General features: G+C 46.8%; 1 protein-coding gene across 2 annotated transcripts in view; it reads right to left on the bottom strand.

Annotated features, from left to right (window-relative positions):
- Nucleotides 1-19,527, bottom strand: part of LONP1 (lon peptidase 1, mitochondrial) — a 56,915-nt gene extending 37,388 nt beyond the window's left edge. Inside the window, exons 1-2 of one of the 2 annotated variants that reach the window (XM_039515836.1) lie at nucleotides 18,875-19,527; nucleotides 11,873-11,961 (exon numbers count right to left, since the gene is read on the bottom strand). In XM_039515836.1, coding sequence (XP_039371770.1) covers nucleotides 11,873-11,961; nucleotides 18,875-19,279 — 494 coding nt within the window. In that variant the 5' untranslated portion in view covers nucleotides 19,280-19,527. Of the gene's footprint in view, nucleotides 1-10,537; nucleotides 10,946-11,872; nucleotides 11,962-18,874 lie in introns of those variants that run through there. The other variant, XM_039515837.1, reaches the window with a different exon arrangement.
- Nucleotides 19,528-24,180: the final 4,653 nt, after the last annotated feature.

Raw genomic sequence — 24,180 nt, 5'->3', positions numbered from 1 at the left:
TGTGATGGCCAGTGGAGTCCTGTTGGTTTCTTTCTTGGGTTAGTCTTGCAGTAGGAGGCTTCTGGGTACACGTCTGGCTCTGTTGATCTGTTTCCTTATTTCCTCATGTGGGTATTGTAGTTTTGAGAATGCTTGATGGAGATTTTGTAGGTGTTAGCCTCTGTCTGATGGGGTTAGAGCAGATACGGTTGTACCTCAGTGCTTGGCTGTAGACAATGGATCGTGTGGTGTGCCCGGGATGGAAGCTGGAAGCATGAAGGTAGGCACAGCGGTCGGTAGGTTTTCGGTATAGGGTGGTGTTAATGTGACCATCACTTATTTGCACCGTGGTGTCTAGGAAGTGGACCTCCCGTGTAGATTGGTCCAGGCTGAGGTTGATGGTGGGGTGGAAGCTGTTGAAATCGTGGTGGAATTTTTCCAGAGTCTCCTTCCCATGGGTCCAGATGATGAAGATGTCATCAATGTAGCGCAGGTAGAGAAGGGGCGTGAGTGGATGAGAGCTGAGGAAGCGTTGTTCCAGGTCAGCCATAAAAATATTGGCATATTGTGGGGCCCGGCGGGTGCCTATAGCGGTGCCACTGATCTGGAGATATATACTGTCATCAAATTTGAAATAGTTGTGTGTGAGGATAAAGGCACAGAGCTCGGCAACCAGTTGTGCTGTGGCATCATCAGGGATACTGTTCCTGACAGCTTGTATTCCATCAGTGTGTGGGATGTTTGTGTAGGGAGCCTCTACATCCATGGTGGCTAGGATGGTGTTTTCTGGAAGGTCACCAATGCATTGTAGTTTCCTCAGGAAATCAGTGGTGTCACGGAGATAGCTGGGAGTGCTGGTAGCATAGGGTCTGAGTAGAGAGTCTACATATCCAGACAGTCCTTCAGTGAGAGTGCCAATGCCCGAGATGATGGGGTGTCCGGATTTCCAGGTTTGTGGATCTTGGGTAGTAGATAGAATAACCTTGGTCGGGGCTCTAAGGGTATGTTGATTTGTTCCGGTGTTGGTGTAGGGAGTGTCCTAGTAGATGGTGCAGTTTCTTGGTGTGTTCCTCAGTGGGATCTGAGGGAAGTGGCCTGTAGAATTTGGTATTGGAGAGTTGTCTGGCAGCCTCCTTTTGGTAGTCAGACCTGTTCATGATGACAACAGCACCTCCTTTATCAGCCTCTTTGATTATAATGTCAGGGTGGTTTCTGAGGCTGTGGATGGCATTGCGTTCTGCACGACTTAGGTTATGAGGCAAGCGATGTTGTTTTTCCACAATTTCTGCCTGTGCACGTCGGCGGAAGCATTCTATGTATAGGTCCAGACTGTCATTTCGACCCTCAGGAGGAGTCCATGTGGAGTTTTTCTTCTTGTGCTGTTGGTGGGAGGGTAATTGTGTATCAGTGGGCTGTTCAGTATCATCCTGAAAGTATTCTTTGAGTTGGAGACGGCGAAAGTAGGCTTCCAGTTCGCCGCAGAACTGTATCATGTTAGTGGAGGTGGCAGGGCAGAAAGACAGTCCTCGAGATAGGACAGACTTTTCTTCTGGGCTGAGTGTGTGGTTGGATAGATTGACAATATTGCTGGGTGGGTTAGGGGTACCACGGTTGTGGCCCCATGTGGCAGGTAGGAGTTTAGACAGCTTACAGTCCTTTTTCCTTTGTAGAGAGGTGAAGTGAGTAATGTAGATCTCCTGTCTTATTTTAGTGAAGTCCGTTTGTATGGAAGTTTGGTTATTTATGAGAGTCTCCAGGTTGGAGAGCTCTTTTTTGATGTTTTCCTGTTTGCTGTATTGGATGCTGATCAAGTGGTTCCTCAGTTTCTTTGATAGAGTATGGCATAGTCTGTCACTGTGGTCTGTGTAGTATGTAGATAGCAGTGGATTTTTTACACTATATAGACTATATGGATCTATATAGTGTCTTCATGCCCAGAGTTATTTGGGGGACCCTGTATACTGCTCCTACACTGGCTAATGAAACCCTACCCTAACCAATCCAGTTGAATTCAACTTCAAACTAAGCAGCTGCAGGATGATAGAGTGCACCTTTGGGTGGCTGAAGACTTCTTAGCTATACCTACATAACCAATTGGATACCAATGTGGCCAATGCCATCTGTATTATGTGGCCAGCTGTGCACTTCATAACATTTCTGAGAAAGGAGAGTACTTTAGGACAGAGTGCACAGGACAGGACTGGTATGCAAAGCCTTTACAGATAGCATGATCCAGTGAATGTTCATGCTGGTGCTGGATCACAGCAGGCCAGGGAAATCCAGGATGCAATTCATGCCTATATCTTGGAACAGCAGGCAGACAGGGGGTGAGTCACCTCAGCCTGGTCCCAAACTAAACACCAGGTGCAGTAAAAAAGGCAACCGGGAACATTCCCATTCACCTGTGTTTCAATTAGCAGTTTAGTTCCCCTCTTGCTGATGGTCATTAGCCTGTCATTTAGATAATGACTTGTTATGGGTAGTTAGGCAGGGCACCTCCACAGTTATAACATCTGCTTTGTTACTGTTCTGTGATGGGTGTCTGCCAGTTAAACTGCATTCTTAGTTTTTTCATTTTGTGTTAATGGTCACAACTGTTAGCCAAACCAGAGTGTGTGTGTGGGGGGGGATTACTCAATGCTTGTAGGACCTGGAGAATAGTTGAAGGCAGCATTGGGAGGGGCTTTTACAACTGGTATTTGTGAGGTGTGCAGGGATAAGGGCACTTACAGGCTGTTAACTAATCAGTAACCCCATGGTTCAGAGTGGTCATAGTTTTGGTGGGTGAGAGCTGAGGGGCCATTTTAGCACTGTTCTGTAAGCAGTGGCAGTTACTCCACTTTGCTTTTCCTGTTCTGTTTTGTCAAACCCATAGGAAACTTTATCCACTCTTTCCTCCTCCTTCCCCAGTTAATAAAGTTACGTTATTTCTACGCACACTGCACTTTCCAACTGTCTCTGGCTTATTACATTATAGTCTCATACCTGGACAGAGAGGAGGGGACAAGTTTGGAGAGAGAGAGAGGACCTGGTAGTTTTTTGCCCTGGGGAGTTATGTAACTCAAGGTGCCAAATGGTAGGGCCCAAGCCAAAAGGGGGTGGAGGGAGACAAATTTTACCTTTACATCACAGCCTGAATGAAGGGTCCACACATATGTAAAGGAAAATAACATTTATTGAAACTAGTACATGTAGCATAACTCTGAACAGTTTTTCAAAAGGAACTATGAAAGACAGCAGAATGGATCAGACTCCCAAGAAAATTAAGCTTCAAAGCATATGACATGGTGTCCTTGGCTTTGATCTCCCCACTCCTGCAGACAAGCGGGACAAATGGGAACAACTCCTGCACAGGGTTTGAGAGCCAACATATGCTGGCCTTCAGGCACAGTCTTGGGCTTATTGTTTGTTCCTGCATGGTCACAGTTCTCCCCCGGGAGGGGTTTTGGTGCAGCATGCTGTCCCTGAAGTCTTTCAGCCTCCCCTTTGTCATTGGGGCGGGAGGGGGAGGCTGTTTGGATCCTCTGCCTGAGCAATACCCTGGCCTGCAGGAGAAGTAGCAGCTGGGAGATGAGAAGGAAGGTGCCAATTTCTGGACCCTGGCAGTGGCTATTGCGGTAGGTGGGACCTAAATCCTTTCCACACCACTTGTGCCAGGAACTGCAACAGGACATGCTCCTGGTCCCTTCGGGAAGGCTCCTGCTCCTGGTATTCCTGACTCTGGAAAAAGTGTTCCTCCTGCTCAACAACCTGTTCCTCCTTTTCCCTCAGTTAAACTACTCCTGGCTTCTTCTCTTGATGCCAATGAACAGTGTTTGTCAGTCTGTTTGTTTGTTTGTTTGTTTGAGGGACCGTGTGCTCTGGCTGGCAGTTGGAGGCAGGTTTGAAAGCTGCTCTCTCTGGGTAATTGCTGCCTTTTAATCAGTGGGCATTCACTTCACAGGCCCAGGCCAGGGCTTTATAAAGCAGCCGACACAAGCGCAGGGCAGGGAGGAGGAGTCGGAGTTCGAGTTCTCCAGGTGGGAGAGGAGCTAGCACAGCATCTGTGGGGTGGTGTGTGTTTGTGTGTGTGTGTGTGTGTTTGGTTTGTGCTTGTGCTGTGTGCTGAGTGTGTGTGTCCAGGCCAGGCCAGCAGGCAGGCCAGGCCAGGCGCACAGCACACGCGCCAGGGGCAGGGCAGGACAGGGGAGTTGGAGGGGGAGTTTGAGGGGAAGGAGGGAAGGAGGCTCTCCCCCCTCCCTAACCCCCCCCCTTAAGCCCCTAAAAACCCTAAACCTATAAACCAGTACACTCCTGTCAACAACTCTTCACTAACTAGGCTCACTAACTAGGCAGCAGCTAGGCAGCAAGTGAGCAGCAGCAGAGTGGGGGGCTCTGAGTGTTGCACACTGAGTAGCATGTATGTGGGCGGGTGGGGTGGCCGTGTGCGCGGTGTGTGCAGTGGTGCAAGAGCTCCTGACCATGTTGAGAGGATGGAGGCCAGGGTGGCGGACTGGAGGCTGAGAGAGGAGAGGAGGAGAGGAGAGGAGAGGAGTTGATTGATGAGGCTGTGTGACTGTAGAATTGTTAGACAGCACCACCAAAGAGAGAGGAGAGAGGAGGGGGGAAGGAAAGAGAGCAGTCAATGGGAGCAGAGCAACCTTCAAAGGAGAGACCTGGACCTTTCCCAGTCCAGATGGTGCTGGGCTCTCTTGTGCGGGGTTGCACTCTCGGGAGGGAACTCCAGGGAGGGAAAAGGCAGAAAGGTAGGAGAAAGAGAAGAGAATTGTAGAAAGCTAGATATGTGGGGACCTGTGATGACGGGAGAAACTGGCCGGGTGCTTGCCTGCCTGGTGCCTTAGGTTGGATCTCCTGAGGCATCTAGATAGACTTATGTGGAGCTGCTGAGAGGTGGTCGTGGTACGTGTGGTACAGGTAGGGATGAATGAGGGTGGGAGGGGAGATGATGTAGGAAGGAAGGAAGCCAAATAGCTAGGGGAAGAGACTGAAGGCCAGGACATTTTCAGAAATTTTCAGAGTTCCTCGCTGCAGGCATTTATGGAAGCAGTCAGCAGGCAGAGCAGAGGGAGGGTAGGCATGGGATGAGACGAGAGTGTAGAGAGGAGGGTGGAGAACTGGGATAGGAGGAGGAGCCTGGGAGGAAGGAACTGGGGAATGCCCAGGATGGGAGGAGCCTATACAGGAAAGATGGGGACCACCTAAAAAAAAAAGGTTGTAGTTTAATTTTAAGGTAATGGTGATGAAAAGGCTGCTGAGCAGAGAGCTGCAGAGAAGAGAGTGGACTTCTTAGAGAGTCTGAGGATAGAGAAAGATGAGAGGTTATAGATAGGAGCAGGAGGAGCAGAGATATGCAGAGGAATGAGAAATATATGAAGAGAGAGATAAAATGATCAAAAACATATCAAAAAGAAGGCAGGCTAATAAAGGCAAATCTGGCAACAGGGAAAAGACAGAAAGTGCTTGTACACAAATGCATTTAAATAAGATGGTAGACTAGGTAATAGAAGGAGAAAAGGATAATAATAATAATAGGCAGAACAGAAACCTGGGGAGGATGAAGAGCAATGCAATCACAGATACATCACAGGACACAAAATATATCGAAGGACAGAATAACACAGGAGGGGGAGGAGGGCACTATATGTAAAAAGAAAGTAAGATTCAAAAAAGATAAAAAAAATCTTGAAAAGATCACAGGTAGAGTCTCTAGTAAAGAAATTAGAGTCTCTATCTAAAAAATAACTAACATTAGGATCTATATTCACCTAATACTGGATAAAGGTAAGATGAATGAATGCTATGAAATTAGAGAAATTAGGCTATAATAAAAAAAAAGGGCTAATAATAAATTAAGAATTTAATCCCATATTGATTCAGAAGGAATATCTCCAGCTCTAATTGCAGAGATAATATAATAAATGATCTTGACCAACTGGAAATGCAGAGGAGAAATTGGTATACTCAAGGCAGAAGAGCAAGGGACTAGATTTAAAAGGAACCCAGAGCGGGGAGCACTGCCAAGAGGTAACTATAGCAGGACCATAATAAATAGTGACCATAATACAATAGCATTCACATCCCTGTGGGAAGAACCAATAAGAAAACCTTACACTGTGGCCTATTTTTTAAAAAAAAAGGGGACAAAAAAGGGAAAAAGGTTTAAAAGTTAAAAAAAGTTAAAAGAAAAGTTGAAGAAACAAAAAAAAAGTTCAAAGCTTTAAAGACACATAATACTTAGCCCAACTTGAATGTAACCAAAGAAAAAAAAAAAAAAGAAAAAAAAGAAAAGAAAAAGAAAAAACAACAAAAAAACCAAAAAAGAAGAAAAAGAAAAAGTGAAAGAGAAAAAGAAAGAAGAAAAAGCAAAAAGAAAAAAAAACAAGTCCAACTGACGCTGCCAAAAATACTAAGAAAATAAGAGAGAGTAGTAAGAGAAAGAGAAAAAAAGAGAAAGAAACAAAACTCAAAAAAAAGAAATAAATAAAAAAATAATAATTAAGTTACCAGTGGAAGCCCAATGCAAAGAACAAACTTGATGAATACAAAAAAATGAAGAAAAGATGAAAGAGTCAAGAAAGAAATGAAATGGATTCTTGATTCAGTCTTCACTGATTCACTCAGGAGGAGGAAAGGAAAGATTCTGTTTGAGCTGGCTTTTTTTAGTGACTGATCTGATGAACTGATATCAGTAGAGGGTATTAGTAGAGGAGGCAGTAAACTATTGTTGATAAACTCAATTAACTCAAGTCACCCACATCACATTCTGACACCCAAAAGAACTCAAAGAACTCAAATGCTAATAAAATTAAATTTGTGGAACTATTAACTAGTGGTTAAATACCCGGGAACCCCAATGAAAACTACATAATGAATGTTCAAAAATTAAAAAGAAATAAAATCCCTAAAATTCATCTAAGGTACTACAATGACTCCGCAACGGTATACTAAAAATTAAAATTATACAAATAATAAAGAAAAAACAATAAGAAAAAAATAAAACATAACAAAACAAAAGATAGTCAAAAAGGAAATCGTATTAAGTTAATCTAAAAGAGTAATCTGTTAGACATCTAACAACTTAGAGTGGGGGAAGAGTGGACAAACATGTGGACAAGGGGATGGACAAAGATACTTTACTTTTTCATTCAAGAAAGCCTAAAGTCTCTCACCAGGAAGGAAAAATTAAAAGGAGCTGTCATGGGATGGATGAAGAGGAGGTGATGAAAGGAAAGGAACAAAAGGACAGGGGAACAAGGGGTATGAATTAATGGTAAGGGTAGGGTAACTAGTGGGTAACTAGTGGTGCTCAGGACCAACAGTCCTAGGAATTCAATTGATTTTCAAAGTTGGACAGGGAAAAAAGAGAAGGGATCAAAGGTGAAGTGGCAAATGAATACTAAACTGCTCAAGAGAACAAAGAGATTAAGAAACAAGAGAATTGAACAACAAAAAAAAAAAAAATGAAGAAACAAATTGAAAATGAAAAAAAATGGATAAATGTAAAATAATGTAAATGTAATAAAAATTTAAAAAATGAAAATAACAAAACAACACACAAAAAGACAAAATGCATCACTAAAGTGACTGGAACATCTAAGAGAAAGTGTGCAGATCAGAAATCAAAAAAAGCAAGAGGATGTCAGATAGTATCAAAAAAGAGAAAAAAAGATGTTAGGAGAGAATAAAACTTCTAAATATAATCCCACATATAAAATATATCCCATAATATATAAATCCATGGATCACATCTCAATATAAACATGATGAGATGTAAGGTTCAGAATCAAAAAGATAAAGAAAAGAAAGAAGAAGCAAAAAAAAGGTCTAGAAAAAATTAGGGGGAATGAGAGAGACTCTAAAGAAGAAAAGAGAGAGAAGGAAGATTATGAGGGATAAGATAAAGAAGATAGAGGGAGTGGTTTGGAAAAATATAAAATAGAAAGTGATGGTGAGAAAGTTATTTACTTAAGAACAGATGTATTAGGAGTAAATAATAAAAAAAATAAAGGGGTAAATAATAATTAAGGAAAAGAGCAACAAATAAGTAATAAGTCATCTTCACTGTGAAAAAAGCCAAAGTGTGGAAATTAACAAGGTTGAGGAGTAATAGTGGCTAAAAGGGGTGGAAATGGCTAAAGGGACTGGATAAATTCAGTGGTCAATTAAAAAAAGCAATTGTGAAGGATGGGGATGGAAGCCTCTGAGATTATCATTAGGATGGAGGAGAGGATGATGGATCATTCATTTTATCATTGCAGATGGGATGATGGAGAGCTAGAGGGCATTCAGACTGCACCTGGGCCAGGCTACTGGGCACTTTCCCTTGTGGCTGACTTTCTGTCTTATGTTCTCTACGGCTTATGTTCTTCATCTGCCCCTACTGTGCCTGAGCTGCTGCTGCTCCTGGCCCCCAGGAGGAAGGGGTTCACACTCCTCAGCCGAAGGACCTGCCAAGTCAATCAAAAGACCAGCATTCTATCATTTTCTTTCCTTTCAAAGTGTGTAAGAAATCCCCTCTACATAATACAACTTTGCTGTTGAAGGTCACAATATAAATACCGTTCAGCATTTCAGGAAGGATTGTTTCATTACCCTTTGTGATAGACCCAGGCCAGTTGGGTACAGCAGAATAGCTGAAGGCAGATATACTGGCCACTGGATTAACAGTTTTCTGTTCCCTGACTGACCAGAGCAGGGGCTGCTCCAGGCTAATGAGAACACCTGACTCTAATTAACCTGTAAAGAGTCAGGTGAGGCCATTCAGTTAATGTGACCACCTGACTCTAATTAAGGCCCTGCTGTTACTATAAAAAGGGCTCACGCCAGTCAGGCAGAGGAGAGGAAGTGCAGCTGAAGGGCTGGTTACTGAAGACACCCTAAAACATCGTTAAAGGAGCCCTAAGGTAAGGGAGAAGCAGGAGAGCTGTGGGGAAGTGGCCCAGGGAAATGTAGCAACTCTGGCAGTGAAAGGTTGGCTGCCAACAACTGCTGCCATTAGGGTCCCTGGGCTGGAACCCGGAGTAGAGGGCGGGCCCGGGTTCCCCCCAACCCACCACTACAGGAACAGCTCCTGGAAGGGGAAGTCAGGTCCCTGTCAGGACAGGAGGCTGAACAGAGACTGTGGAAGTTCTCTCACCAACCTCCTTGCAGCCTATGATGAAAAGGGCTCAGTAGACTGTAACCCTGGCCCTGGAGAGAGAAGGGCTACGTGGAGGGTCATAGTGAGCCACTAAGGCAGCATAAACCGCCTAGAAGCGCAGGACCCACAGGAGCAAGGTCAGAGCTCTGCCACAACTTCTTTCTCAGACAACTTTTACAGCCCCCTAGAAAAGAGCACCCGCTGAATGTGGTAGGTAGCATAAAATAGTAGTTTTTAAAAAATTACTGTCTTTAAATGTGTGATTGGGATGGTGGATGCATTTATTTCAGAAGCAATGTTAACCATTACAAGGTCTTCTTTCAAGGCTGGCCATCATTTGGATGAAACAGGTTTGACTGTAACCAGACTGAAAAAGGGAAGTGCCTTTCCAGTCCCATGGTAGAGACCTAGCACTCTATGCCAGAGAGATGTTTGTGCTGCTTCTCACCTCTCTCTGTGTCCCTGAATGGAAGGGATGGTGAGCTGGAAAGGTGGGCCAAGCACATTTGCGCTGCCACTGAACCTTAAGAACCAGCTAGAGTTTCTGCTGCACCAGAAATGTACAGATGTAAGCTTATGGGACTTGAAGGCAATCAGAATGGAAACAGACTATATTCTAAGATAGCTGATGGAGCCTGTGTGGAGGGGGAAAAGAAAACCACTGCAAATGCCTAGCCACCACCAACTGAGCCCCTGGGCCCCTTTGTTCAGCAAAGAGCAGAGACAGGAATAGGGAAAGGGGGGGCGGGGGAAGCCACCATAGCAACTGTACTTTGTTCCATGAACATTCCAGTCAAGACCACAAGCCACTCTCCTCCCCACTGCAAAGGGACACAGTATTGTGTCTTTGCAGCCACCACAGTGGAACCCCCACCTGCCCCCCTTCCTCCGGGTTGCGAAGCCTGGCTCCAAGCAGGGAGACCCCAGACACCAGGACAGATAACCATTCTCCCATTCCTCGGAGAAGCAATGGTTCCCCTTCCTTCTCCTTCCTGTACTCAACTCGCCATCCCTGATACTAAACACCCTGCTCAACCCCTAGTATGGTTCCTGTTTGTAGGGGAAGGGATGTTACTCTAAGGGAAGTCTGAGATCTTGAAAGACAAAACAGTTGCAACTTTGAAGAACCATTAATCTTGTACAAATGCCCTGTCCTCCACCTTGACCTTTCTACCCCCACCCTTGCTGTCAGCCAGTTGGCTGATGAACTCTCAGACCCAGGGGCAATACAATAGTTTGCTGATAATCTGTTCAATAACTTCTGCCATAAACTTTATGGTGATTCATGGTAATTCAATAAAATGTTGAATGCCTTGGTCAGGGACCATTTGAGTAGGGGAAGGGAGTAGTCTTCCAGTCCTGCATAGCCCTAGAGAAAGAGGGAGGGGATATTGGTGGGGTGGGTGGGATTTAACTTACCAGCCTTAGGTTCTGGTTCCTGGTGAGCCTTGGGGTCCTCCTCTGGCTCATCCAGAGGGGCTTGCTCAGCTGGTTCCTCAGGCAGAGGTGCAGGATAAATTGCTCCTCTTCCTCTGGGTCTACTGAGGCTGCCACCTCCACAATCCCCATTGCCTCCTCACCCTGGGTTTAGATGCGGACACCCATGCACCTGTATCCAGTTGCCAGTGTAGACTTGACTGTCAGATGATGAGGCCCATGGGGTTGAGAGACATCTCAGGCTCTGTACTGGGGCCCTGGAAAGCACTAGGTCCAACTCCTTGAAGATGGGGCATGTTGGAGAACTCCTTCCGGAGTGACTGCTGGAGTCTTTTGCCTTTCAGTTCCACAGCCTGACATATTTTACCTGTTCCTGGCACTGAGCCAGTTTGGTGAACACCCACCTGCACCAGCCTCTCTGAATCTTCCTGGTAAAGATGGATGTTCTTGGTGCTGTGGAAGAAGCTGTGGACAGTGAATTCTGACCACACTGATGAGTGGATGTGCTCAGCTGACCATGTGGTAACTCTTGGAGCAGATTCCATGTTTGCTTATAGTGGTGAAAAGAGTTCAGTGGAAAAAACTGTTCTGTAGTGGTCAGCACTACTGGTGATTAAGGTGGGGGACCAGGACCTTTATAGATCTGGGTAAGGGTCAAGCAGGAAAGGGTCAGTGCATTGTGGGAATGGGAATGGAGGACTAGGATCCGGTACACACTCCTTACCCACACAAATTGACATGGGTAATGGGCTGTGTTCATACTCATCATGCTAGTATTCTTGCCCCATGCACACCTCAAAAGCTGTTTCTCTTTGATTTAGATGTGGCTGGCAGGGGGTTCTGGCACAACCATGGATATAAAACCCTGTCCAGTCTATGACATTCAGAATCTGACTCTGAGATATTCAGTCTGGAAAATGTGGTGAAGGAGCAACACACTGGGGCAACACTGACTCCTTAGACTCCTTGTCCCCAGAGTCTGATACTAAATTGTTTTGTTCACGCCACTGTGTATATGGCCTCCACTCAAAGTTCTAATGAATACTTGGAACCTCTTACTGTTGATCAACGGTTAAGGCCTTTTCTACAGAAGGAAAAAGCCAAGACCCACAATTCTCTACCAGCAGTAGCAACGGTGGAAGATGTAGCAGTGGTAAACAAAGGTAACAAACAAGGTTCAGCCCTTTTTATCACCATGCTACATCTTCCACCATAGTGACCACTGAGAGAATTAAGGGACTCAGCTTTCCTAGTGCACTCCCAGCATAATCATCAGCATCATTAATATATTTATATATAGAAAGAGCTAACACTTACTTGTCATCTTTCTTCAAAAAGACACCAGCATAAGGCTGGGCAAGGCGAACTTTTCTCCTCAGCAGCTCCACTAGCTTCTTATTTTTCACCTAGGATAGCAATGAGTTTAAAGGAAAAATTCAGAGCAGGCTTCCCAGAAGCTTTCAGCTCCTGTCACACAGGACGGATGGGCTTGTGGGTACAGACCAGGACTGAGGTAGGAAATCTAATCTGGGCTACCTTCCCAACTCTGGTACAGACCTCCTGAGACTTTCAGCAAGCCACTCCAGTCCTTTCTGACCCACCAAAGTCACACACACAGCTGTGAAACATGGCTGTTGGGTAACACTGTGGTAAACTAGTTTTTCTTGCCTGTACTGACACCCTAAACAAGCAAGAAAAGCATGTTAGAGAACCTTGAGAGGCTTCTAAACTAAAACATGGTTACAACATGGGTTCTGGTTTCCTGTAAAACAGGGAATCTAGAGTAAGTAGTAAGAATTTCCCCCATGGCTAAAGATGAACACTGGGTACTACATAGCTCCATACTAGGTCCAGGCTTGTTTAACATCTACTGAAAATCAGGGGGGGGGGGGGAGGGAGGAATGAGCAGCAAGGGGGCAAAATTTGCAGATGACACACAATTGTTGAAGTTAGAACATCAGAAAGACTTAACTAAGCTGGGTGACTGGGCAACACAATGGTAGATGAAATGGCAAGTGCAATATAACTCACTGAGCTTTCTTAGGGCCCAGTCCAAGGCTGTGGAATGAACTCTCTCAGGAATACTGGCCATCAAAAACCTCTCCCAGTGCACTTCTTTGACCTGCTTTCTCTAGCAAATATAGCAGCATGTACACATACAAATTTTAAAAACATACTCCCTTCACACACTTGTCCCTCTGGGAAGAGGATGAGAACAAACATGTGACATGTTAATTACATTGCTTAACACATTACTGAATGGTGCTCAAATACTACACTGAATAAGCACAGTACAAGAACCTATAGAGAACAGAACAGACATCTTTAAGGCAAATTTGTTCAGTTGGCTATTTGGACCATATCTGCCCTTCTGTTTGCCTTCTCTATACAACACACAGCTTTAACATTCACTGCAGAACAAGTGCTACTGAAAAACCAGTCACAACAAATAGGTATATTTCCATATATATATCTCAGAGCTGGAAAGGATCCTGAAAGGCTATTGAGTCCAGCCCCCTACCTTCACTAGCAGGACCAAGTACTGATTTTGCTGCCCCAGATCCTTAAGTGGCCCCCTCAAGGATTGAACTCACAACCCTGGGTTTAGCAGGCCAATGCTCAAACCACTGAGCTATCCCTCCCCCTCAAATCTTGCCCTATAGTGCTCCTGAATTTGAAGTGTTGTGCAAATGCTACAATGAGCAATAAACTCTTAGTTGATTTAATGCAGCCCCTGTTTTGACTTGATGCTGCTATTTCTGTTAATCACTTAGTATACTGTCCTGCTATTGATGCCAGTGTAGGAAGTCTGTGGGACTACAGTGTTACAAAACCAACAAGAAAAATATAAACCAGTCTTCAGAGAGCTCGAGTTTCAGAAAGATCAAGGCCAAAATCCCATCCTTGCCTGTAAAGGACATTGAGCTGTTGAAGTGAAATATAGCCATGGAAAGGGAATCAGCTTCAATCACCCTCCATGCTATTTCACTCCAAATTTGTTCAGAATGGGAAACGTATAGTTTACAGCAGGTGTAGTCAATAAGCAGGCCAAATCCAGACCAGACACTTTAATGGACTGAAGCAGAGCAGAAGCAGGCAGAAAGAATGTTGCACGGGCAACCTAAATATTGGCATTTAACTTTTAAGTACTTGAATTTGCAATGTAAATAGCTTTCTTCTAACAGTTATGATTAGGGCTCCATGTCTGTCACAGAGGTTGCGGAATTCATGGATTGCATGACTTTCTCCGACTTCTGCGGCCGGAGTAGCCGCAGCTTGGTGGCCCCCGCAGTGGTCCCAGGGGTGGCTGGATCAGCAGCAGGGGGGCCAGAGCAGGTGCTGCTCAGCAGCCCTTGATGGTGCTACCCCCTCCCAACCACCCCCAAGCAGCCACTCCAGGGTTTCCCCCCAGAGCAGCGACAGCGCTCCCCTGCCAGAGGCAGTGGCTTCCCCCGCAACCTGAGCAGCAGTGCTCCCTCCACGTTCCCCCCAGGAACGGCAGCTCCACCCCTCCAGCTAAGATTTAGTCAGGGGTATTTATAGTACAAGTCATGGACAGGTCACAGGCCGTGAATTTTTATTTATTGCCCATGACCTGTCCATGACTTATTAAAAATATCCATGTCTAAATTGTAGCCTTAATTATGACACTTTTTTTAAAAAGACTCCCTTATTCAGTGAAAAGATGGAACACGCCTTGGGAATTAAATCAACTGTGTAATGACTGAGGCTGTTCATAGGATCTCAGTCTCATTTACTCTAGAAGTTGAAAGGTTTATACTAGGGCTGTTAATTGGAGGTAACTCACGTGATTATCATGATTAATTTTTTTGAGTTAATTGCATGGTTAAACAATAGAAAACTGAAATTTATTAAATATTCCTAGATTTTTTCTACATTTTCAAATATGGTGTACTCTGTTGTAATAGAAATCAAAGTGTACAGTGCTCACTTTATATTTTTTATTACAAATATTTACACTAAACAAAAGTAAGTATTTTTCAATTCACCTCATACAAGTACTGTAGTACAATCTCTATCGTGAAAGTGTAATTTACAAATGTAGATTTTTTTTGTTACATAATAGCACTCAATGTAAAACTTTACAGCCTAGGAGTCCACTCAGTCCTACTTCTTAGTCAGCCAATTGCTAAGACAAAACAAGTTTGTTTACATTTACGGGAGATACTGCTGACTGGTTCTTATTTACAATGTCACCTGAAAGCGAGAACATGCATTTGCATGGCACTGTTATAGCCAGCATTGCAAGATATTTACGTGCTAGATATGCTAAGCCTTCATATGGCCCTTTCATGCTTCATCCACCATTCCAGAGGATGTGATTCCATGCTGATGATGCTCATTAAAAAAATGCGTTAATTAAATTTGACTGAACTCCTTAGGGGAGAACTGTTCTGTTTTACCCACATTCTGCCATATATTTTATGTTATGGCCGTCTCGGATAATGACCCAGCACATGTTCACTTTAAGAATACTTTCACAGCAGATTGACAAAATGCAAAGAAGGTACCAATGTGAGATTTAAGGATAGATACAGCACTCGACTCAAGGGTTAAGAATCTGAAGTGCATTCCAAAATCTAAGAGAGATGAGGCGTGGAGCATGCTTTCAGATGTCTTAAGAGAGCAACACTCCAATGTGGAAACTACAGAACCCAAACCACCAAAAGAGGAAAAAAAAATCAACCTTCTGCTGGTGGCTTCTGACCCAGATGATGATAGTGAACATGCGTCAGTCTGCTTTGGATCATTATCGAGCAGAACCTGTCATCAGCATGGATGCATGTCTTCTGGAATGGTGGTTGAAGCATGAAGGAACATATGAATCTTTAGCACATCTGGCACGTAAATATCTTGCTATGCTAGCTACAACAGTGCCATGCAAATGCCTGTTCTCACTTTCAGGTGACACTGTAAACAAGACATGGGCAGCATTATCTCCTGCAAATTGTAACCAAACTTGTTTGTCTGAGGGATTGGCTGAAGTAGGACTGAGTGGACTTATAGGCTCTAAAATTTTAGATTTTATTTTTGAATGCAGTTTTTTTGTACATAATTCTACATTTGTAAGTTCAACTTTCATTATAAAGAGATTGCACTTCAGTACTTGTATTAGGTGACTTGAAATATACGATCTCTTTCTACAGTGCAAATATTTGTAATAAAAATAAATATGAAGTGAGCACTGTACACTTTGTATTCTGTGTTGTAACTGAAATCAATATATTTGAAAATGTAGGAAACATCCAAAAATATGTGAATAGTATTCTATTATTGTTTAGTTGTGTGATCAATCGTGCAATTGGTTTTTTAGTAGTTGCGCAACCAATCATGCAATTATTTTTTTTAATCGCTTCACAGCCCTAGTTTATACAGAACAAAGTAAGGGACTACATAAAGAGAAAGGATGGTGCAGCAGTTAAGCAGGTGAATGTCACACAAGAGAACTCAATTTTATCCCTGCCACAGAGTTCTTATGTGATGTGTATAAGTCACTTAAGCCAAATTTTTCACTGGTCACTAACTGTGTTCATTTTCTGGGTGCCCAACCTGTGATGCCAGGGGCCAGATTTGCAGAAGCACTGAGCACAGAAGTCGTTTAGACCTGTGGCTGCTCAGTGCCTTTGACAGTAAGGCAGTGTGATCAGGAGGAATAAGCACACAGTTGGGAATCAGTAGGCCCCTATTCCAGCTCTGTCACTGACATTGTGTGGTCTCAGGCATCTGTCGCAGGTTTCCCAGCTGTAAAATGGGAATATAATACTAATGTATCTCCAGTGCTAAGGCACCCACCTACTACAGTGATGAGCACCTTAGAAGAGACAAACGAGGAAATGAATAATTACATTTTCAGAGTAGGGTTTGACTTGTGGTAGTAAGTAGTTTGAAGCTACACACTGAATGTTGAGATGAGAACAGAAGGAATACTTAACAGATGCCTCATCCCCAAAGCACCATCCATCCAGTGCACTGAATGAATGAGGTGGGAGAATATAGAACCTAGTATAGTATCATGTAATTAAAGGCTACCATTAATGCATACATAGAGGCTTATCAGATTTTGATTTTTTTTAAATAATTGAGGAATAAGATGACTTTTTTTCTATTTATATCTGTCAATATTCACAGCTACACAAATTATGGGTTAAGTATTTTTTAAAAACATTTATATACACATTTTCATAGCTGTGGGAAATTACGGCGGAATCAGACAAGGGAGTCAGAAAATTTAATGATAGTAGACATTGAGCTTTTTAACCATTAAAACAAACTGTCATGTGTTAAAATATACAAAGTAAACATCCTTAAGTCAAACTTGTAAGTTCTCAAGCAACAATTTTATTGCTTTTTCTATCTGTAAATTTCTATCATCATCATCATCCATGGAATTAGTTTCTCATAGATTTGAGTGTGTGTATGGTGAAATAGACATTTACCAACACTTATTAATAAAAATCTAATCCTTCCAAGCCTATCTGCATACAGGGGGGGCAGAATGAATGTTGCACAAGAAACCCAAATTTTGGCATTTCCTAATATTTGAGTGTTTGACTTTGAAACCCAAACAGTTTAATATAGTATTTATGAACATAATTATGATAAATAACCACACAGGAATTAAGTTACATTGCTCTCACTTTTGATATTTTCACTCTAAGATCAGCGTCAATAAAACTGTCAATACAGCACTACTAGGTGCTAAGAATAAATATTTACATGTTCCAAATGCTTAATATCCACAAAATAAAGTCCATCCATCCTCCTGACTCAAACTACATATTCAGTTTCAGATTTAGATGTGCTGTTAAATACCTGCAAATTGTGTGATAAGGGTTCCAAACCATACAGCTGTACAACAAAGTAAGACATATTCCAAAGTGAACATGGCCAGGCATATATCTAGAAAGGTCACTATCAAGGTCAGCATGCCCCAAAATGTGACACAGTGAGGTTTCTTTGGTGTTTTGACTGAAAGATGCAACCATAAAAAGTATGTAATAAACTATGGAAATGAGACTCATCACTGCCACTTTAAGGACATCAGGAATACATCATGTTCACATATATCTGAACATAGGCACCCAAGGCTGAATCAAGGACACAATCACTATGGTAATAAAAACACTGACATTCAAGGGCAACCTAAAATTTACTTGGTAAGTCTAGCTGCAATGCAATCTCCAACTACCACAAGTTAGTTTTACATAGTGGTAAACAAGATGAACAGCTGGAACTGAGAAGAGATAAAATAAACTCTAACTATGCAAGTCCTCTGTGTCTGGGTCCAAGAGGCTAAGCAAAGCTCTTTCTGGACTCCTATTTTTGTGCCCTGCCTAGTCACATGGCCCTTGCATACCCCTCTCCTTCCTATTTACCAAGACAAAGGTGAGAGGTGATGTCAGCAGAACAACTGGCCTCCAGTAGTAATAATTAACCTTCTTTTGACTTACTCAAGACCACATTACAGCTCTGCCACAGACTTGCTAACAGAACCCAAGAATCCTGGCTCCATGTCCCTACTAACGCTTCCAGGCTTGGGCTTGTCTACAGACAAAAGTTGTTCTGCTTTAACTATATATAGGATAGCAAATAAGCTATGCCAGCCCCTATGACGACCCATTACCCCAGTATAACTGCAAACATACTAGGGGGTTGTACCAGTATAAGAATCACACCCCTAACTGACAGTTACTCTACTACCAAATCTGCGCATAGAGCAGGGCGCAGCATCGACTGCAATGGGTGGAACTCCGAGAGAGGCACGCTCATCTTCTGCATGACTGGGATGCAGCTAGGGTTGGGTTTTAATATTACTTTGCCAGTCAACATCCCCCTCTTCTAGGCTGGCAGAGAGCTCCTCTCCCTTAGTGTGGGTCCAGAAGCTTTAGCTCAGGTTGCAGGGGCACAGGCTTCAGGGCCAGGCAGGATGTAAAGGAAGTGGGAGGGTCTGTGCCCCCGCAGCACGACCCCTTTACCTCGATGCATTAGGCAAAGAGAGGAGCTAGGGCCGGCCCAGAGGGTGGGGGGTGTCTGTGTCTCCGCCGGGAAAGAGGAGCAGTGCCCGGCTCTGAGAAAGGAGAAAGGGTCGCGACGACTGTGATGAACTGGAGAGCGGGCTGCAGATGGTGAGCTCCCGGGCAGGGCACACGGGATGGCGTCCCAGCCCCAAGGTACGGCGTGGGCGCCCTGCGGGGGAAGCGGGTAGGACTAAGGGACGTGGGGGAGCCGGCCTGGCCAATGGGGCTGCCGGCCCGGAGCGGGGAATCCCGGGCTGCCCGCGGAGTCTGGCCCCGTTACCTCGAGGATCTTGATGAAGCGCGGGAAGACGGGGTTGCGCGTCACGGCGATGAGCGGCACGTTGGGGAAGCGCTCCGGGATGAGCAGCGGGGTCAGCGCCGTCATGGCCGGGGGGGCCCCGGCGGGATCGGCTCCACTACCGCCCCCATCCTCGGCTCCGCCGCTCGCAAGCTCGTCCCCGCCGCCCAGGCTGCCCGGGCCACGCAGGTGTCGCCGGGGGCCGACGCTGAGACCGGCCAGGGGAGCGGGAGATGGGGCCGGGCCCCGCGGAGCCCACAGCGCCCACGGGGAGGCGGAGGAGCAAGCCGCGTACACCCGCCGACGAGCCGGAGCCAGCGGGGCGAGGCCCCCGAGCAGCCCCGGCCGCCAGCAGCGCCACAGCCGGAGGTAGCGCGCCGCTGCCATGCCGCCGGCCTACGCTCACCGCGGCACCTCAGCCCCGTCTTGCCGGCGGTCGCACACATATGACGAATGTGCACAGCGACCACAGGGCATCTCTGCGCATGCGCAGAAGTGCCAACTCGGGTGACGGCGCCAATCCGCAAGCGAAGGAGATAGGCAGCGTGCGCGTGTGGTGCGATGGTCCCGTGCCCGTCACGTGATCCGTCCGCTGTCGCGCAGTCACGGCTTTCGGCCAAGAGAGGCTGGGGCACCGCATGGGCGTCAGTTCCTGGCGCGCTCTCAGGCCTCCCCCCCGTCTTCGGGTCACGCCTAGGCCTGGCCCCGCCCCCTGGAAGCCCGGCCCTGCCTAGCCCCGCCCCAGAGACTCATAGAGGCTCAGGGCTGGAAGGGCCCTTGGCGGAATCTAGCCCAGCCCCCTGCTCAGAGCAGGACCCACCCCCGGCTGAATCTGGGGTGACCAGGTGTCCTGATTTTATAGGGGCAGGCCTGATATTTGGGGCTTTTTCTTTTATAGGTGCCTATTACCCCCACCCCCATCCTAATTTTTCACACTTGCTATCTGGTCACTCCAGCTAACTCATCCCAGCCAGGGCTTTGTCAAGCCGGGCCTTAAAAATGTCTAAGGATGGAGATTCCACCACCTCCCTAGGGAACCCATTCCAGTGCTTCACCATCCCCCTAGTGATACAGTGTTTCCTAATATCCAACCCAGACCTCCGCCTCCTCCGCTGAGCACGCCACGTCCCCTCTGCTCCGCCTACCTCCCAGAGCTTGCTGCTGCCAAACAGCTGTAGCTGTTAGGGTTAAGGAGGGAGAGGGGAGGAGCGGGAATGTGGTGTGCTCAGGGGCAGGTGGGGATTTAGGGAAGGAGTCAGAATGGGGGCAAGTTGGGGCAGGACTTTGGGGAAGGGTTTGGATTGGGGGGGAAGGGCGGGGCAGGGGTGGAGCTGGGGCAGGGTCAGGGACGGAGGGGGGGTCGAGCACCCTCCAGTGCCAGTAGAAGTCAGCGCTTATGCTCTATGGAACTATGAAGCTCTATGAAGGCTGTTATCAAATCTCCCCTCACTCTTCTCTTCTGCAGGCTAAATAATCCAGTTCCCTCAGCCTCTCCTCGTAAATCATGTGCCCCAGCCCCCTAATAATTTTTGTTGCCCTCCGCTGGACTCTCTCCAATTTGTCCACATCCCTTTTCTAGTGGGGGGCCCAAAACTGAACATAACACTCCAAATGTGGCCTCACCAGTGCCAAATAGCACCCTGAGGTCCTGCTCTACCCAGGCTCACCATCCATAGCACATTCAGGGCCCCCCGAGGAAACCAGTTCTGACCTGCCCAGCAACCCCATAGGGCCCTTAGGCCCTGCTTTGCCAACACCCCTGCCCCAACCCATAGTGCCCTCAGGCACCTCCCAGCCCCACCCCCATGATGCCCTCAGGCTCCTCCCAGTCCCACCACTATAGCACCCTCAGACCCTGCCGAAACCCCCAATAGTGTCCTCAGGACCCTCCCAGACTCACCCCCATGGTGCTTTCAGGCCCCGCCTGACCCAGTTTTGCAATACCAACACTTACTCAAAAAGAACATGGAAATCAACGTAAGTGGTCACAGGAGGACTGCTACTCTGCACTACCAATGTTGTTTTGCAGTGAAACAGAAGGCACTGGTTGCACGTGTGTTCACTGTACCTGCATCCTCTCTCTCATTTAGCAGCTTCCCATCTCTCTGCATTTGGTGCAGCCTAGTCTTCCTCTCTAAGGTGGGGGGGGGAGTTTGAACTGGGGTGGGAAAGATGATGGGGGTTGGAGATGGCATGGGGATGAGCCTGACATACAGCTAAAGATAGATCACAGGCCCAACCTGCAGCCTCTTGCTGTTGAAGATGCACCACAGACTGAACTCCCAAGTCTCCTAGTATTAGCCCCCCAGTCACTGCTCAGAAACGTCGTTTATACAGGGTTGAATTTCCGTGGCAATGCCTCATGCCCTTCCAGAGTGTCACATGCACATATTTAAACCTCTACAAATAGGAAATAAAGAGATACGGTCAAACAAACTGGAAATCGGGAACTCCAGATCTAAGGTACACACCTTCTCTGCACCACAACCTGAACTGTGGCCATGGAGCTGTCAATAGCCTCTAAATATGGTTCAGTGAGAGCTGCTTCAAAATGAGCAAACATGAAGAATGACTGACATCACCTCTGTGCCCTCCAGCTGCCCGTATTGTGTTAGGGTAGCTCTGTTGACTGGTGTGTGGCTTACTTATGGCAGGTTGCCCCAGCTCACACTATGATATGAGAAAAGGAGAAGAAGGATTAGGAGGCCCTCATTTCTGCACTGACCTATGTGAGTTGGTCAAGCAGAGAAGCAGAATGGCCTTTTCTTGCCAGGGCATGGCAGCAGACATGACAGTGCAAGGGATGTCCCAATTAGAATCCTTAGAGCAGTGATCTCCAACCTTTTTATGCTCACGTTCACTTTTTGAATTTAAGGGCAACCCAGGATCTACTCTGCCCCTTCCCCGAGGCCCCACCCCTTCCCCAAAACCCTGCCCCACTCTCTCCATCCCCACACCCCGTCACTCGCTCTCCTTCACCCTCACTCACTTTCACCTGGCTAGGGTTGGGGTTCAGGAGGGGGTGCAGGCTCTGGGAAGGGGCTCCAGGCTGGGTCAGGGGGTTGGGGTGGAAGAGGGGATATTGGGTGCTGGCTCTGGGAGGAGGCTCTGGGCTAGGGCAGAGTGTTGGGGTGCAGGAAGGTGTACAGCATGCTGGCTCTGGTAGGGGGTCAGGGTTGGGGCAGGGGCTTGGGTGCAGGAGGGGTATGGGGTGCTAGCTCTGGGAGGGGTGTCAGGACTGGGATTGAGGTGCAGGAGGGGATATGGGGGTGCAGAAGGGGATATGGGGTGCTGGCTCTGGGAGGGAGCTCAGAGCTGGGGCGCAGGAGGAGGTTTGGGGTGCTGGCTCCGGGAAGGGTCTCAGTCCTGGGGTTTGCGATGTGGCCTCTCACCAGACAGCATTTACTGCTAAGGTAGGCTCCCTGCCTACCCCGACCCCAAGCTGCTCCTGGAAGGGGACAACGCACCCCTGTGGCCCCTAGGGGTGGGATGGGCGTCACATGGCTCCGCGCGCTGCCCCTCTCTGCAAGCACCACCCCCGCAGCTCCCATTGGCCACAGCTCTCCATTCCTGGCCAATGGGAGCTGAGGGGGTGGTGCTTGCAGGCAGGAGCAGCGCGCAGTGGGAAACCCCTGCCCCCCGCCCACGGGGCTGTGCTGGCTGCTTCCGGGAGCGGCGTGTGGGAGGGGCAGGCAGGGATCCTGTCTTAGCAGCAGCCCTGCTGTGCGACTGGAGATCGTGATCAACCAGTTGGTGACCATTGCCTTAGAGCAACAGACAAGGGGTGGTAACATCTGGTCAGTAGGGGGTGGTGGATGCAGAGTAGTTGAAGTTGCTGAGTATAGGCGGGAGCAGCCAGCAGCTGTTCAGGAAGCCTGCCCTAAATGAAACTTTTGCCTTTGTGAGGCCACAGTCTCTTCCTGTCCCCATGTTGTGTGTCTGCAGTATGCCATCTCATCGGAAGGGTAGAATAGCACAAAGTCTGGCAGGGGCAGGGGCAGTGAGTTGTATGGGCCCGTGGTGCCTGGGCTCCAGCAATATTCAGGGCCCGGGGGTCTGGTTCCACCAATATTCTGGGCCAGGTCTCTCCCCCAGCCCCACCTGTCACCCCTGCATGCCTCCCCTGAGCGTCCCTGCCTGTGCCCTGCTGCGCTCTACTTTGCTGGCTCCCAGCATCAACTGCCGCTGCAGGGTCCTAGCGCCCCCCAATCACTAGTGCCAGGGCAGGCTGACCCAGGCTGACCCTGCCCCTGCCCTTCTGCCTTGGACAGCTGGACCCTTCCCTTTTCCGGCGGTACCTTCTGTGACGGTGTACCCCATAAGGCTTCATGGGTATATGCTTACGCATGTATATATGATATAACTGGAATATGTTTTATGCTACATATGCCATGTAACATAGCTCTGTAAAGGTTATGATCTACTGTGGAAGTAGGGAAAGAATTAACAAGGATTTGAAGGGGATCTTAATGCATGTCAGTCAGTTAGCAAGACTCAGGCCAAGGCTACACTTGCAAATTTGCAGCGCTGCAGCAGGGTGTGAAAACACACCCTCTCCAGCACTGCAAATTGCGGCGCTGCAAAGCGCCAGTGTGGTCAAAGCCCCAGCGCTGGGAGCGCGGCTCCCAGCGCTGTCCGTTATTCCCCACAGGGAGGTGGAGTACGGACAGCGCTGGGAGAGCTCTCTCCCAGCGCTGGTGCTTTGACTACACTTAGCGCTTCAAAGCGCTGCCGCGGCAGTGCTTTGAAGTGCAAGTGTAGCCATAGCCTCAGGCTAGTAGTTAGCAAGAGTTAGGCCACACTGTAACCCTAATGACGTGAGACTTGTAGAAGCGAGGATGGTGAGAGGCGAGAGGGAAAGAACTGTGTGAGAAGCTATTACGACCTGGCAACTGATAACCAAATATGTAGACTGGCGTCTCCTAGAAGTGAGAAAAATAAGATAGCAGGATGGCTTATGTATAAACAAAATGCAGTTGTTGCTCATATATTGTCTGTATTATTGCTTGTTACTGTCTGTAACAAAGGTATAAAGGCTTGCTGTAATTGTTTACCTGTTGAGAGACCTGTCCAGGACTGGGGCGACCCTGTGTCCTAGGGCTCTCCCTCCCTCTATTGTAATTACTGGAGAAATAATAAAGTATTTGATTTTGCTGCACCCAAAGAAAAAGCGAGAACTGAGTTTTTCTCCAACACTACTGAATCTATTAATCCTATCTGTATGCATGTATCATTTTTGTATTCAAAGTTATGAATATTGGCTGGGCACTGGCTTGATTTTTAATTAG

The sequence above is a fragment of the Mauremys reevesii genome, linkage group 26, assembly GCF_016161935.1.
Source record: "Mauremys reevesii isolate NIE-2019 linkage group 26, ASM1616193v1, whole genome shotgun sequence".
Taxonomy (NCBI): domain Eukaryota; kingdom Metazoa; phylum Chordata; order Testudines; family Geoemydidae; genus Mauremys; species Mauremys reevesii.
The sequence above is the reverse complement of the archived record's forward strand: the minus strand, read 5'-3'. Positions and strand labels throughout refer to the sequence as shown.